This window comes from Eumetopias jubatus, unplaced genomic scaffold (genome assembly GCF_037043125.1).
Source record: "Eumetopias jubatus isolate StellerSeaLion01/CBP00866 unplaced genomic scaffold, mEumJub1_p1.0 scaffold_2, whole genome shotgun sequence".
Lineage (NCBI taxonomy): Eukaryota > Metazoa > Chordata > Mammalia > Carnivora > Otariidae > Eumetopias > Eumetopias jubatus.
The window spans coordinates 135,636,964-135,651,779 of NW_028274808.1; the positions used below are offsets into that span (position 1 = coordinate 135,636,964).

The window sequence follows — 14,816 nt, forward strand, 5'->3', positions numbered from 1 at the left end:
TCCACAGCTCCTGGGCTCACTTGACGTTTTCAGGATTGCTTAAACCTATTATGGTTGGCAGGTTGAACTCAGCAATCCTGGGAAGCAGGCACTTTTGCTTTTGCCCTTTCATGTCTTTCTCTGTTTCTCAACTTGTCAGTTAATTTCAGCAACTCCATCCCTCAACCATCATGATACGCTCAAGCAAGAAGTTCCTAGTGTAGAATACTACCCAGGTCAAGCTCCTGATGATTTCCTTCTTCACTTTTTGGCAAAGAACTTGTAAATTCTAACTAAAGTACTAATGATTAGCCACATTCATTTAAACATATTATAGAGCTTTTTCCACACATGAGCCAATGGAACTGAAACTAAAATGGGAAATGAGATGTAGTAATATGATGGGTACGTACTACATTCCAGGCACTGTTCTGAGCATTCAAAAAGTATTATTTTCTTTTTATAACCACGCTGGGGCAGATACAATTATGACCTTCATTCTAAGGAAGACAAAAGAGGCACAAAGAGGTTAGTTAAATAGCTGTGTGATCTGGGCTACCAAGTGGAGGACTTGGGATTTGAACCCAGGTAGTCTGGCTCCAGAGCAAGGTCCCTGCTTTCTTGGGAGTTCCAATCTAGAGGAAGGGAGCCAGACCGACAAGAAAGCAAGCAAAGAAATAAGATACATGTCTATAGTGCCATGTATTGCAGTAATGTCTAGAGGCAGATTTTGGGATGAGGTTGCTAAGGGTGACTGGCAAGTGAAGCACAGAACACAATATAGGGGCAGAGGGAACCATATCTTGGCTAGATGCTGAACAACTTTAATGGCAACCACATGAGTAATGGATCATCTGAACCCGTCCTTACCCATCTCTATATATCCCTCCCTCCCTACTTTTCTACTGTACCACCCATCCCCAATTCCTTCTGCTCTTCAGAGTAACATAACAGAGCCATGCCCTCCTGTTTCTCTCCTCCTTGGGCCCCCTTTTGCAAGGAAAAGTTCTGCTTTCCAGAAAGAAGGAGAAGGGAGCGAGGGAGAGCCTGGGCAAGGTGTTTGGGGAAGTAGATTGAACACTTCTGTGCCTCCCTCCCATGTCTTCAGCGTGGCTACTTCCAGGCTCACCTGCACGGATAATTTGTGAATAAACAGTCTCAATAAGGCTTTTAATGGCATTGTAGAAATCGGTTTTTCAGTGTCTTCCCCTCCCACCCAAACTTTTTGTCCTTTTTAAGTAAATCAGTTTATTAAATACTGGATATAGACTATTCCTCAAAATATCCATTAGTTTAATATCCCCATTATTAACTTCAAATCATTGTAATACCCCCTCACACTTTAGTTATGCCATTTACATTTCTGTTTAACTGAAATATCTTCTTCATAATGAGGGCTTTTCCTTTTCTTGCCTTTGAATGCTAAGTTTTTGTAACTGGGAAATGTTTTCTTGCTTTTATATGCTGCTTTTAAGTTTGCTTTCAAATACAAAATTTCTAGGTACGTGACTACCTTCAGAACTGCTGTCTTTCAGAACCTAACAGTTTCCGCAAGAAGGCTGGTATTTTCATCGATGGATTGCAGTTAGGAGAAGATTTTGTCAAGTTGCATAAACTTCTAGGAAAAACCACTTTCAAAACTGCAAATCTCTATGGTCCTGATGTTGGCCAGCCTCGAGGAAAGACTCTCAAGATACTGAGAAGGTAGGAACTAGAAAAAGCAGAACCATTTTTCTTAAAAAGAATATTTCTCTCTGGTGGAGAATTCTCAATAGTCCACCTGTTATTAAACCGTTTGCTACCTAAGCAGATGTTTTACCAAAAGAGGAAATGCTGACTGGCTCAGAATACCAAGGATCTGGGGCCAATGGAACCTACAATATAATTTATATCAGAATTAGGAAGTTTGGATTTGCCTGATGCTAAGGCAGTAACCAGCCCATTTCTAGGCAATAAAACTCCTGTGCATATATTGTGCATATATATTGTGCATATGAGGATTAAGTAAAGATCATAATAGAGTTTTCTTTTCTAGTTTCCTGAAGGCTGGGGGTGAAGTGATTGATTCGGTTACATGGCACCAGTAAGTATGTCTCCTGCTCTTAGTACTAAGAAACTAATGCTAGTTTTACTTACTACTTAGCTTTCAAAAAACTATTTCCATTTAACTACTAATTTACATAGTTGAAATAAGAAACAAATAGTATCTCAAGCAGCAGTGTACTAGACTTTTAATATTAATAAAACAAACGTTTAAACTTTATTTTAAATACTGTGGTAGTTTCTATAAGATCAAGGCACACTATCATTTAAATCGTGGAGCAGATAAGTGGCTAAAATCAATATGCTTGCCAAAGACCAGGTAACCTCTAAGTACCTGCACTTCTGACTATGTCTTTTCAAGACGGAACAACTGAGGGATGCCTGGGAGGCTCAGTCGGTTAAGCGTCTGCCTTCGGCTCAGGTTATGATCCCGGGGTCCTGGGATTGAGTCCCACAGGCTTGAGTCCCATGGCCGGCTCTCTGCTCAGCAGGGAGCCTGCTTCTCCCTCTGCCTGCCGCTCCCCCTGCTTGTGCTCTCTCTCTCTCTCTGTCAAATAAATAAATAAAATCTTTAAAAAAGAAGACAGAATAACTGATCTTCTTCCATCTTTGTCTCTTCTTGCTAGAACTTCTGCCTTTTTTGTTTTTTAATATAACAGAGGGGTGGGAAGAGGTAGAAAGGAGAACAAGGTAGCCAATTAACTTAAAAGCAGAAAGCACAGTTTGCTATTTTTTTCTGAATATTTTCTGAATAATTTAGCTACTACTTGAATGGACGAATTGCTACCAAAGAAGATTTCCTAAACCCTGATGTGTTGGACACTTTTACTTCATCTGTGCAAAAAATTTTTCAGGTAATAGTCTTTTTTTTTTTTCTAATGGAGAGAGGTCCCCTTTCTTTCTAGGGGATATGGTCCAAGACCCTCAGTGGATGCTTGGAACCACAGATAATATCAAATCCTATATATATATATACTTTTTCCTATACATACATTCCTATGATAAAGTTTAATTTATAAATTAGGCACAGAAAGAGATTAACAACGATAGTAATAAAATAGAACAATTACAACAATGTACTATAATAAAAGGTGAATGTGGTCTTTCTCTCAAAATACCTTATTGGACTGCACTCACTCTTGTGATGATGTGAGATGGTAAAATGCATATGTGACCAGATGAAGTGAGGGGAATGACATATGTGTTGTGACGTGGCATTAGGCTACTAGTGACCTAATGAAGATAGGTCAGAAGGAGGATCATCTGCTTCTAGACCACAGTTGACCGCAGGTAACTGATACTGCAGAAGGCAAAACCATGGATAAGGAGGGACTTTTGTAAATCCAGAGTTTTTATTTTTGCAGTCTAGCTAATTCTAAATTCTATATGTCTATACATTTACATGTTTTTCTTTAGATAACAGGCACTTATTCACTTCAGTCCCCCTCAGCATCAGGTCTTATCCATGTGTATCAATTAAAAATTAAAAATTCTTCCAGTAGCCTTTTGGTAGCATTAACTCTCCAAGGCCATAGGAAGGGGATGACTTAAATTCCTTCCACACTTAGAATTCCAATAAAAGTTAATTGCCCAAGACCTAAATGACCACAAACATATTTTGTAACTATATTGGACAAATCGGTCTGGGAATACAAGGTTTTGAATGTCATTAATCTTCAACACCATAGCTGGTCAGCTTGTTTGCAAATATAATGGGGACTCTCCTGTTGCATAGGTTGTCGAGGAGACCAGACCCCACAAGAAGGTTTGGTTAGGAGAAACGAGCTCTGCGTTTGGGGGTGGAGCACCCTTGCTGTCCAACACCTTTGCGGCTGGCTTTATGTGAGTGAAGCAGCACCGCCTTGGGGATCAGGCTGCAACATTCTCCCGTCCTTTTATTAAACAGCTTCTACTGAGACAGTTCATCAGCGAAAAAGCTGATCAAAGATGGTTTCTATGGCTGAGACCCAAAATGCATGCCAGATTTTGCAAGAACATGTTTTACTAAAGTTTGTTGGACATCTTTAATGAGTGTCCCAAATTAATCACTGTATGAATGAATTGCTTTAGAAGTGCTGTTCCTTAATTTTGGCCCATAAATATGCCAAGCATTTCTTCTTCTGAAAGAGATCGTAAATAAGTGCATCTAGAGGTTTGAGTCTGAGAAGGATCCTTAGTACATAAAGCTCTATTCATAGATTCCCAAGGAGTTTAGAGTGTGAGGTCACGCCAGAGGAGCTACCAATGTGTTTAAAGACTTACTAAATCACCCTCGTCATCCAGCCACCACAAACCTGATTGCTTTAAGCAACTGGTTTACTTACATTCCCTAACTCCGTTAACACTCTTAATCTATAGTTCTATATCCTCACACTGGGACTTATTCTCTTTCCCCTCCTACCCCATTCTTGTAAATCCAGAATAAAGAACAAATCCTTTTTGCTCATGGGGGCATGAGGAGGAGAGTTAAGAATAAAGATGTTTATCTTGCCATTAGCCAAAGATGGACGGGGTGCAGGGAGATAGCCATGAAAGTCGAGGCGTGATTCTACTTACTTCACATTTTACTACTGATGACTACAAGCTGCCTTTTCTTCTTCACCCTTTTCTTCCTCACATGGGCCTGGGGGTGGGGAGGTGGGGAAGGTATCCAGCAAGATGGAGAGTGATTGCCTGTAGGGTGCGAATTTGTCTACTCTTCTCTGTAGAAGTTTTCTTACCCTGAAAGGAACTCCTATGGCATATTAATAGTATTCTATGATTTATTATCATGCTCAAGTGTGGGAACATGTGAAGGGAAGGATAGTCCTTCCCGTCATTTGATTGGCTTATTTATAATTAATACCACTTTTCTGGTTTCCTGTCAATTCCTCCCACATAGATGAATCAATCAGAATAGTGTGTAATTAGAATTGAGTTTTTTTGTTTTCCAAACCTGAAGAGAGCTGGGCCTCACTCTATTCCAGGTGGCTGGATAAACTGGGCCTGTCGGCCAGAATGGGCATAGAAGTGGTGATGAGGCAAGTGCTCTTTGGAGCCGGAAACTACCACTTAGTGGATGAAAACTTCAAACCTCTACCAGTAAGTGATCATTATTTTCCCATTGCTGTGAGGAGACTGGAGTATACTGAGTGCCCCTTGTACCAACCTCCTATGAAGAATCAATCCTCTCAGGAAATTCAGTACTCTCAGTAGGTAGCCAATCCATGGAATGATGAATTGGAAGAAACCTTAGAGACCATCCATTTTAATACTTTTGTGTCCCAAGAGAAGAAATTGAGAAGCAGAATAATGTTTTTAATGTGGGCCACTTGGAACGTAGTATGGGGTTTTTACATTTCATTCAATTTTATTTTATTAAAGATTTTATTTATTTATTTGAGAGGGAGTGAGCGTAGAGTTGGGGGAGGGAAGAGCAGAGAGAGAGGGAGAGAGAGAATCTTAGGCAGTCTCCACGCTGAGCGAGGAGCCGAGGCAGGGCTCCTTCTCACGACCCTGAGATCATGACCCGAGCTGAAATCAAGAGTCGGAAGCCTAACTGAATGAGTCACCCAAGCACCCCTACAGGTCTTTTCTTATTGGATTTGTATAACCATCCTGGAAGCTGGCAAGGCAGTGTCTTTGATCCATTTTTCAGATGAGGACGTTCAAACGGAGACAAGGTTGGGTAAGGGAAGTCACACAGCTGTCCCATGTTACTCTAGAATCCCATACAAATCCCGGCTCCGAGGCCTGAATGCTTTCCACTCTAACAGTCACCAAACCACACTGAAGTTAGATCTCCTTTATAAATGCTTAACTGATTCTATTCTTCTCTCCAGTGAAAAATTTGAATGTAAGCAGAGAAACAAAATGTCTGTTTGCCCTGTTGAGTCTACATTTCCTCAGCTGAAGAGGGAAGAATTGGAGTATACACTGAGTAGGGCTCTTTGAAAAAAAAAAACAACTTTTTATTATGGAAATTTCAAAGTAGAGAGAAAAGCATATAAATCCCCAATTCTGTTTACTCTCTAGTCCTCCCCACTCCTCACCTCCCACCCACTGGATTACTTTCAAGCAAATCTCAGATGTATCACCGTATCACCTGACTAAATAAGTCAGGATGTATCTCCTTTATACAAACACAAAATATTATTATACTATAAAATACTAACAATAATTCCTCTGTATCATCAAATGTTGAGTCAGTGGGTGTTTCACATTTTCCTTATTGTCTCAAATGTTTTTAATAGTTGGCTTGTTCACATCAGAATACAAACAAGATCCATATATTGCATTTGGATGAAATATCTCTTAAGTCTATTAATCTTGAAGTTTCCCCTCCCGCCCCCTTTTTGTCCCGTGGAATTTATTAATTAAAGAAAGCAGGTAATTTGTTCTATAGTGTTTCCCATGTTCTGGATTTTGCTAAATTAATTCCTGTGCTATCCTTTAGCATGTTCCTCTGTTTCTTGTAAACTGGCAGTTAGACCTAGAAGCTTGAGCTTATTCAGATTTTTCGTTTTTGTTTTGTTTTGCAATACTTCTTTGTAGGAGATGTCACATGCTTCCAACAAGAGGCACATAATGTGTGGTTGTCTCTCTCTCTCTCCCTCTCTCTCGCTCTCTCTCTCTCTCTTTTTTTTTTTACCTTGATAGCTAGTAATGACCATTGCCTAATCCATTATTTTATTCAGGAAGGGGGGTTATAAGGTTCTAAAATAAATTATTTTAGGGGCACCTGGTTGACTCAGTTGGTGGAGTGGGCGACTCTCGATCTCGTGGTTGTGGGTTCGAGCCCCCTGTTGAGTGTAGGGATTACCTAAAAATTTTTAAAAATCTTATAAAAAAAGAAATTATTTTAATCTCTTAAACAGGTAGAAGTTTTATTGTAAGACTTGCTTTTGTGTGTGTGTGAGTGTGTACACGTGCATATCTAAAAGTTCTGCTTTGAGCTTTGCTTTGAATTCTTGGATGATAGACAATAAAGAATATTTAAACTCTCTCAGCAATGAATTACATTCTTGAGATGTATCTCCTAGTGGTCATGGCCCTCTGAATTGTGCAAATATAGTCCTCCAATAATAAAAAGCAGCAAACAAGAAATTGCTCTCAGATTCATGGTGGGACTATGGATCAAAAATGTAGTCCATTTAAATATTCTAGACTAACAGTCACTGTCTTTGTAGGATTGACTATTTGCTCTCGCTGTTTTTGTTAAAGAAATAAGTAAAGATCTATTTTTGGGGACGCCTGGGTGGCTCAGTTGGTTAAATGTCTGCTTTCGGCTCAGGTCATGATCCCAGGGTCCTGAGATCGAGTCCTGCATCGGGCTCCCTGCTCAGTGGGGAGTCTTGCTTCTCCCTCTGCCTGCTGCTCCCCCTGCTTGTGCTTTCTACCCCTCTTTCTCTGACAAATAAATACATAAAATCTTAAAAAAACAAAGATCTATTTTTGTTCCTTCTCTCCCCATCCACCACAACTAGGATTATTGGCTATCTCTTCTGTTCAAGAAATTGGTGGGCACCAATGTGTTTATGGCAAGTGTGAAAGGTCCAGACAGAGGTAAACTTCGAGTATACCTTCATTGTACCAACGTCAACCAGTAAGTGTGTAACACACCCTTTACCAGTCAACAAGTTTTAATCAGTAATATGCTCTTCCTGATAGGATGGTACTAAAATAATAATTCTAGTCAAAATAAAGACAATCATGATTTCTGGTAAGTGGGAACTCTTGAAATACTGAGGACCCACTAGGAAGTAGGAGAATAGTTTGGATGGAAATTCTGAAAAGTGTCCACAGATTTAATTTTCTTATTTGTTTTTGTTTTTTCATAAGGCTAGGAAAAGCTCCTGTTTACATGGTTTATGATTTGAATTCCTAGGAACCCACAAAATTCCCTTTTATTATTTAACCTTCCTATGTTTGAACATGGTTGGGCTGACCAGCTTCCTAGCAGCTCAGCCTGGCAAAGCAGCAAAAATCTCAGAATGCTCTCACCCAGAAAATGGTAGTGTGAGGAGCAATAGTTTCAATCATTTTTTCAAATAGGACCACATCAGCTGTCTACTGTAATCATGAAAGGGGGATAAAAAGAAGGTCCAGCATCATTACACATACTAATACTTAGTATCCATGATTATGTTTGTAATTGAGTTTTTAATTGCTTACATTAGATAAATATTTTTATGGAGTTAATCTATTTGCTTTTAGCCCAAGGTACAAAGAAGGAGATTTAACTTTGTACGCCTTAAACCTCCATAACGTCACCAAACGCCTGCAGTTGCCCTATCATCTATTTGACAAACAAGTGGACAAATACCTCATAAAACCTTTAGGGCCTGATGGATTACTTTCCAAGTGAGTAATTTTCCTTTTTCATTTCAAACTTTCGCCAAATTGATTGGTATTTATCAGAAAAGAGAGTGTTGCTAGAGAGCAAAAAAAAAAAAAAGTCAAATTTTCAAGTTCTAACAATTCCTAATATTTATATATGAATATTTATCAATACAGGTAAAACTCACCCAGAGTCCAAAGCAGAAGGATATGAACACAAGTTAGCAGTTATTGTAGGGAATAGTTTGCATTTCAAAACAATTTGATATGTCAAGATGCCCTCACGGCATGTAGATTATTTGCTCTACAAAAACTTATAATTCTTGGTAACACAGTCACTGAAGCGAACATACCTATGTATAATTGGTATTAAGGGCGTGGGGGTGGTTGTACATATTATACCATGTGAACCGAGTGTGATTCTCTCACAGTGTTAAAGTAGTGTTTTCATTTGGTTAGAGTAAGAAAAAATAAATATGTCCAGAAGTGTAGCTTTTAGGTGGGTTATTTGAAGCTGGTTGTAACACATTTTAGTTTTAAAAGCCAGTCATTGGATATGTCTTATAAAAGACTGTATTCAGCAGAACACCCAAAATGACCATGAGCCTTGAAGAGTCAGGCACACAAACATTGTAAGATTCTGTCCAATGTGTGTTGGAAGGAGCTCTTTTCATCATGACTATTCTCACACTGGAGCATAAAAAATTAAGAGTTTACAAAATTCTCACCATCTCCTCCCATCTTTGCAAATACTATATGAGTGATGTTTTCAGTGATAATTAGCATCAGAACCTGAAAAGGGACAGTAAGCTTGCTTTCTTCCAAAGACCTATATTCCATAGACAAATATCATTAACATTGGATACCATTCCTTATTTTTTCCCTATGCTTTATTTTACTACATCTGTGACCATACAACCTCCAATGGGAAAGAGGGGACACCCACAAATGTTCTTCCATACACAGCCTGTGTAGACATTTTTAATGGGCTGCATGTTTTATAAAATACCATGATTTACCTACCCATTTTCCTGCTGTTTAAACCTTTTTTCCTCCCCTAGTGTAAATAGTGCATATTTGGTTAACAGATACTTTTTTTCTATTTGGGTTCTGACTTTGAAATGGGTATTTTTGTGTCTGACGCTGATATTTGTGTCTGATGCTGACAAGGGAAAAGCTTTTCTGAAGTCACAGAATAATCGTTGTAGAGTTGGACGAGTGTTAGGAGATATTTTAGTCCAACCTTAGATGGGGAGTTTAGGCCATTCAGCTCTGCCTGATTCCTCCTCGGTTGGATGTGGCCGCTCTCCCAGCAGCCGTCCTCTCTGGCAAGGGGAACGTCTCTCTCTGCCTTTCATCTGCTGTTTTTAGTTCTGTCCTCGACAGCAGAAGTCAGAAACTATGCCTCATGCCTGTGCACAAGTGGGTTTAGAGGGCTTTTTTTTCGCTTTTTTTCCCCTCTTTTTTCTGGTAGGGGAGATGGTCATGTACTCTGTGTTAATTTTTATTTTTACTAAGTTGTCAACATTTAAAAATTGGTAATTATGAAAATATCTGGATTTCTAGCTTTTCTTTAAAAGCAGACAATCTGGGGGCACCTGGGTGGCTCAGTCAGTTAAGCATCTGACTCTTGGTTTTGGCTCAGGTTGTGATCTCAGGGTCATGAGATGGAGCCCCGCGTCAGGCTCCACGCTCAGCAGGGAGTCTGCTTGGGATTCTCTCTCTTTCCCTCTCCCTCTATCCCTCCCCCACCACCTCCCTTTCTAAAATAAATAAATAAATCTTTAAAAAAATTTTTGTAAATAGATATTCTGGGAACTGTGGGCTTGTTTTCCCAAGTAGATGGAGTTGAATTGGGGTTGTTTACTTTAGACAGGTTCTCCCTAATCCTCCTGTGACCCTGTTATCTCTGTAACCCTGTCCTACTGCACAGGCTCTTGTGGCCACTTGAGTTTGCTACCGTTAATGTGGAACAATGCCAAATACCTAATTTTCTCCAGAATAACTCCAATGTCTGCAGGACAGTTAGATGGTTCTCTCCAGGCTTACTATGCCCAATTTCTTCAATGATTCTTCTCTTTCCTGTATTTATCAGACCCCATTGCATTCTGATCACACATTTTGTGCTTCATAATGGAAAACTGGTGAAATTGTGAATTGTGTAATGTTTTATTACCCTAAATTCTCTTTGATGAGTATACATCACTTATGCTTTTCTCTCTTTTAAAATGTTGCAAAAAAATAAAATAAAACGTTGCAAAAGTATCCCAGAGAAGTTTGATGAGTGTTCAGTCTGCACACTTATTCATTCTAATGACCTCAGAGTGTTAAACAATGATCATCTTTAAAAAAAAAAAAAAATCACTTTTTAGTTGAACAACTTGTATGGTGTCTACAGAAGGTCCGGTGTAGTAGCGTTTAGTAAATATTTGAGGGAATATATTTTTAACTTAAAAGCAGTATTTTATATTTATCTTAGATAAATTTTGCCCAGCATCCATAATTCGGATTCCTCTTGCTTGCTAATTCCTTTCAGCTCTGTTTCATCTGAAACTTGACAAGCATGTCTTCTATTTCTTGTCATCATGTTACTGACATCAAAATATGAAATAAGATACTACCCTCGAATAAAACCTTACCCTGATTTACCTAGCCCAATGCAGAAATAATCCACATGCTTTAAGCTTATTCTCAGTGTATTGATAGCATCCTTTAGCTATTTTTAGAGTTGATTAAACAGTGTAGCCAGAAGGTCTTAGGTATTATCTTGCCTATATGTCATCATCTGAACCCACAGCACTATTTATTTACAATGATGAGATTTCCCTTTAAGCCCTGTGGCCTCTCCTAAAAGCATTTCTGAAACTTTTTTACGTACCCTTGAAAAAATGGGTCTCAAATTCATGCAGAACAGCTCTTAGGACTGGCAGTTGGAGGTATTTTCAAGGCCTATTTTTGTTTGTGGTTTCCTTTTTTTTTTTACTTTAAGTTTTTTTTATTGTTATGTTAGTCACCATACATTACATCATTAGTTTTTGATGCAGTGTTCCATGATTCACTGTTTGTGCATAACACCCTGTTTGTTGTTTCCTGATGACGGTCATGGCCTTGCCTCCCCCATCCCATCTAAAAATGGATGTGATATAGGCGTTAAAACTCATGCGCATGTGGACCGAGTGCAAATGCAGGACGGGCTTGAGAGCCCCCAGCACAATCGTGGTTATCTTTTTCAGTCTGTAGGTACAGAGACCAGAGCTGGGCAGCTAACCAAGGTTAAACGGAAACCAGTTTTTCTGCTGACGGACACTTAGTGAGGATAGAGTTTGAGAGATCTTTAAAGATGAAAATTAAAATAATTCTAAATTGGAGACAACCAAATGTCTAACACTAGACAACTACTAAGCTAATATGCTCACACAATGGAATCCTACACAGCTGTTGAAATGATGTAGATGTGTGTAAGCAAATGTTAAGATATGTTAAGGGAAAAAGAATCAAGTTTTAAGAGACCATGTACAGTATGCTTGTTCTTGTTTAAATGAAAATATGCACATGTATACATAAAAGATGAAAAGAGATGAAGGAATATACATCAAAATATTAAAAATGGTTAGGATGAATTAGCAGATTACTTCTGTTATATTTATTTATCAGAATAATGATGATGACAGACATTACTTTTGCAGTGCTTACTATACGCAAGGCACTCCTGTAAGTGATCTACATAAATACATGTATTATGTATATGACATACATATAACTCTGACATTAACCAATTTTCAACAATAAAACTGTTTTTCATATTGTAAAAACTTCATAATGTAAAAAGCACTTGAGAAAAAGATCATAGAGATGTAAACATCGTTTAGAATTATGGAATTAACTATCAGTGGAACTAAAAGCAGACTAAAGGTTTTCTTTATAAGCCCTTGTTTATATTGGATTTATTGCTGTGAGCATGTATTAATTTGATGTAAATAATAATAAATATGCACAAAAATAACACTTGTTCTTAAAATATTTTTCAAATTTTTTTGACTCAGTTTTGAATTTGAATTCCAACAGTGGAATACAAAGAAAACATACATTTTTTTGGAATCTGTGGTTTAGTGAAGCAATTATTTTTGTTTCACTCCGGCAATATATATTCTTCCAAAATATCTTAACAACATAAGATATGCAAATGAATGTATATCATCCTGAGGAATGGGGAGTTAGAGGGTTTATGGGCACAGTTATAAGCAGGAAATTTCATTGCCATTTTTAATGTTAATTTGTGAAATTTACATTCCATTCTATATATCTATTTGCCTTTTATAAAAATGTTTGCAATGATTTACCATCAGATAAAATTGCCACAAATCCAGAAGTTATGTCACATTTATCTTTTTTATACCTCCATCTTAGTGCCTAGTATAGACTATGTGTGTTCCATTTTCTGTAATGGGCCAGTTAGTAAGTATTTCAGGCTTTTGCAGGCCATATGGTCTCTGTCACAATGACTCAGCTCTCCCAGTGTAGCTTAGAGATCATCTGGGTCAAATATTTACCCGATATAGTAGTGAAATACAAGTTATATAATATAGGCTGTCACAAATATTTTTGGCCTTAAAACGACATCACGGGGACCCTGGGTGGCTCAGTCATTAAGCGTCTGCCTTCGGCTCAGGTCATGATCCCGTGGTCCTGGGATCGGGCCCCGCATCAGGCCCCCTGCTCGGCAGGAAGCCTGCTTCTCCCTCTCCCACTCCCCCTGCTTGTGTTCCCTCTCTCACTGTCTCTCTCTCTCTCTCTCTCTCTCTCTGTCAAATAAATAAATAAAATCTTAAAAAAAAAAGACATCACGACTTTTGTAGAGAAGTTGGAGCACACATGACTGGGCTAACTCGGATGTACCTTTCCCCTTTGCAGATCCGTCCAGCTCAATGGTCGAACTCTGAAGATGGTGGATGATCACACCCTCCCGGCTTTGACAGAAAAAGCTCTCCGCCCAGGAAGTTCACTGGGCTTGCCACCTTTCTCATATGGATTTTTTGTGATAAAAAATGCCAAAGTTACTGCTTGCCTCTGAAAATGAAAGGCATACACTAGCCCTGAGATTGAATTTTTCAAGTATATTTATTAATAAGAGGAAAGCAAAACCCAAGCTATAGGAAGGCAAGCAGATACATTACAAATCAACTAGTGGGAGCTTCAGGGATCCTGGGACACTCTCCGTGTGAGATTCAGCACAGTCCTTTGTTCTAAGTAGACCACTGCTAATAATACCTTGTGCCAAACACTATGCTTAGTGCTTTGCATGTTCTGTTTTTATTTAAGGTTATTAAAAAGGTATATGGATGCTCCCAATACAGCCAGAAGGCAAGTAAGTGAAGGCCATATGATTAATTTTAAGTGCTTAGTTGTTTTTATCTTAAAAAACAGTTTTTAAAGGATTGCAGGATTCCTTATTCTATACGCTGTCTTTATGGAAAGAGTTTACTGCCACAATCTTCAAATTGTCTATAAATGAGAGACAGTCTCTTTTCACCTAAACAGAGGGCTAAATTCAACTGCTGCTTCTCTTCTCTCTGTGAGAGACAACAGACGGTTAGAAGTGATAGTACAAAAAAAGAATTAATGACAATTTAGAGGGACTGGATTATGTAAACGTCAAATGAAATTTTACAGTGACTGTAAATGAAATTGATTTGCCAAGAGGAGAAAATGTAATTCAATACATTTTAACTACCTGTTAATGTTTACTTTTAATCTACCTTTAGTTCTTGTTTTCATTGAGAAACTTTTGGCTGCAAGTAGCAGAAAACTGTGATTCAAATGGCTTTAACCATCTGGACATTTATAATCCTACATAACAAGAAGTTCAAGTAGGGAGGGCTCAGGATGTCACCAAGGAATCAGGTCCTTTGCATCTCCCTGCTCTGTCACATTTAGTGTTGGCTTCATTTTAAGCTGATGGCATGATGTCTGGAGTTATTCCATGGATCCATTCAGACCCGGCAGCAGCTGCAGAAAGATGAGCAACTTTTTCTGCCTCTCCTTCACAGACTTGAAGAACCCTTTCTCGGAGGTTCTCTCAGCAAACCTCTCCTCACGTCTCCTCATGTCTTACTGGTCAGGAATGGGTCACATGGCCACTCTCCCCAGTCACTACCAACACCAACGAGATCCATATAATTGTCTCCTCCTAATCTTTTGGAATGGAGAGGGTGCTGGGAAGTCTATGGCACTGACCACCTTAGTTTTGTGTTTTTATCAGTGACAGAAGGTATTATTTTCTCCTGTATCTTAATTTTTAGAAATATAATTCTCTTTATATTTATGCCTGCTACGAATATTGTCTCAATTAAATTTAGGTACATTTATAAGGAGCTAAAGACAGAACCTAGAGTTGGATGCTTCAATACCCCTGAATTTTATATATAAGTAGTTTTTATATTTTCACATTTAAAATAAAGTAATTTTTATAACCTCAA

The 14,816-nt window shown here is 38.5% G+C and overlaps 1 protein-coding gene across 2 annotated transcripts in view; it reads left to right on the forward strand.

The window, feature by feature from the left end:
* HPSE (heparanase) overlaps nt 1-14,816 on the forward strand; it is a 35,542-nt gene extending 20,726 nt beyond the window's left edge. Inside the window, exons 5-12 of one of the 2 annotated variants that reach the window (XM_028124206.2) lie at nt 1,515-1,683; nt 2,015-2,062; nt 2,783-2,876; nt 3,758-3,864; nt 4,989-5,103; nt 7,488-7,606; nt 8,218-8,364; nt 13,252-14,816. In XM_028124206.2, coding sequence (XP_027980007.1) covers nt 1,515-1,683; nt 2,015-2,062; nt 2,783-2,876; nt 3,758-3,864; nt 4,989-5,103; nt 7,488-7,606; nt 8,218-8,364; nt 13,252-13,411 — 959 coding nt within the window. In that variant the 3' untranslated portion in view covers nt 13,412-14,816. The remainder of the gene's footprint in view (nt 1-1,514; nt 1,684-2,014; nt 2,063-2,782; nt 2,877-3,757; nt 3,865-4,988; nt 5,104-7,487; nt 7,607-8,217; nt 8,365-13,251) is intronic. The other variant, XM_028124208.2, reaches the window with a different exon arrangement.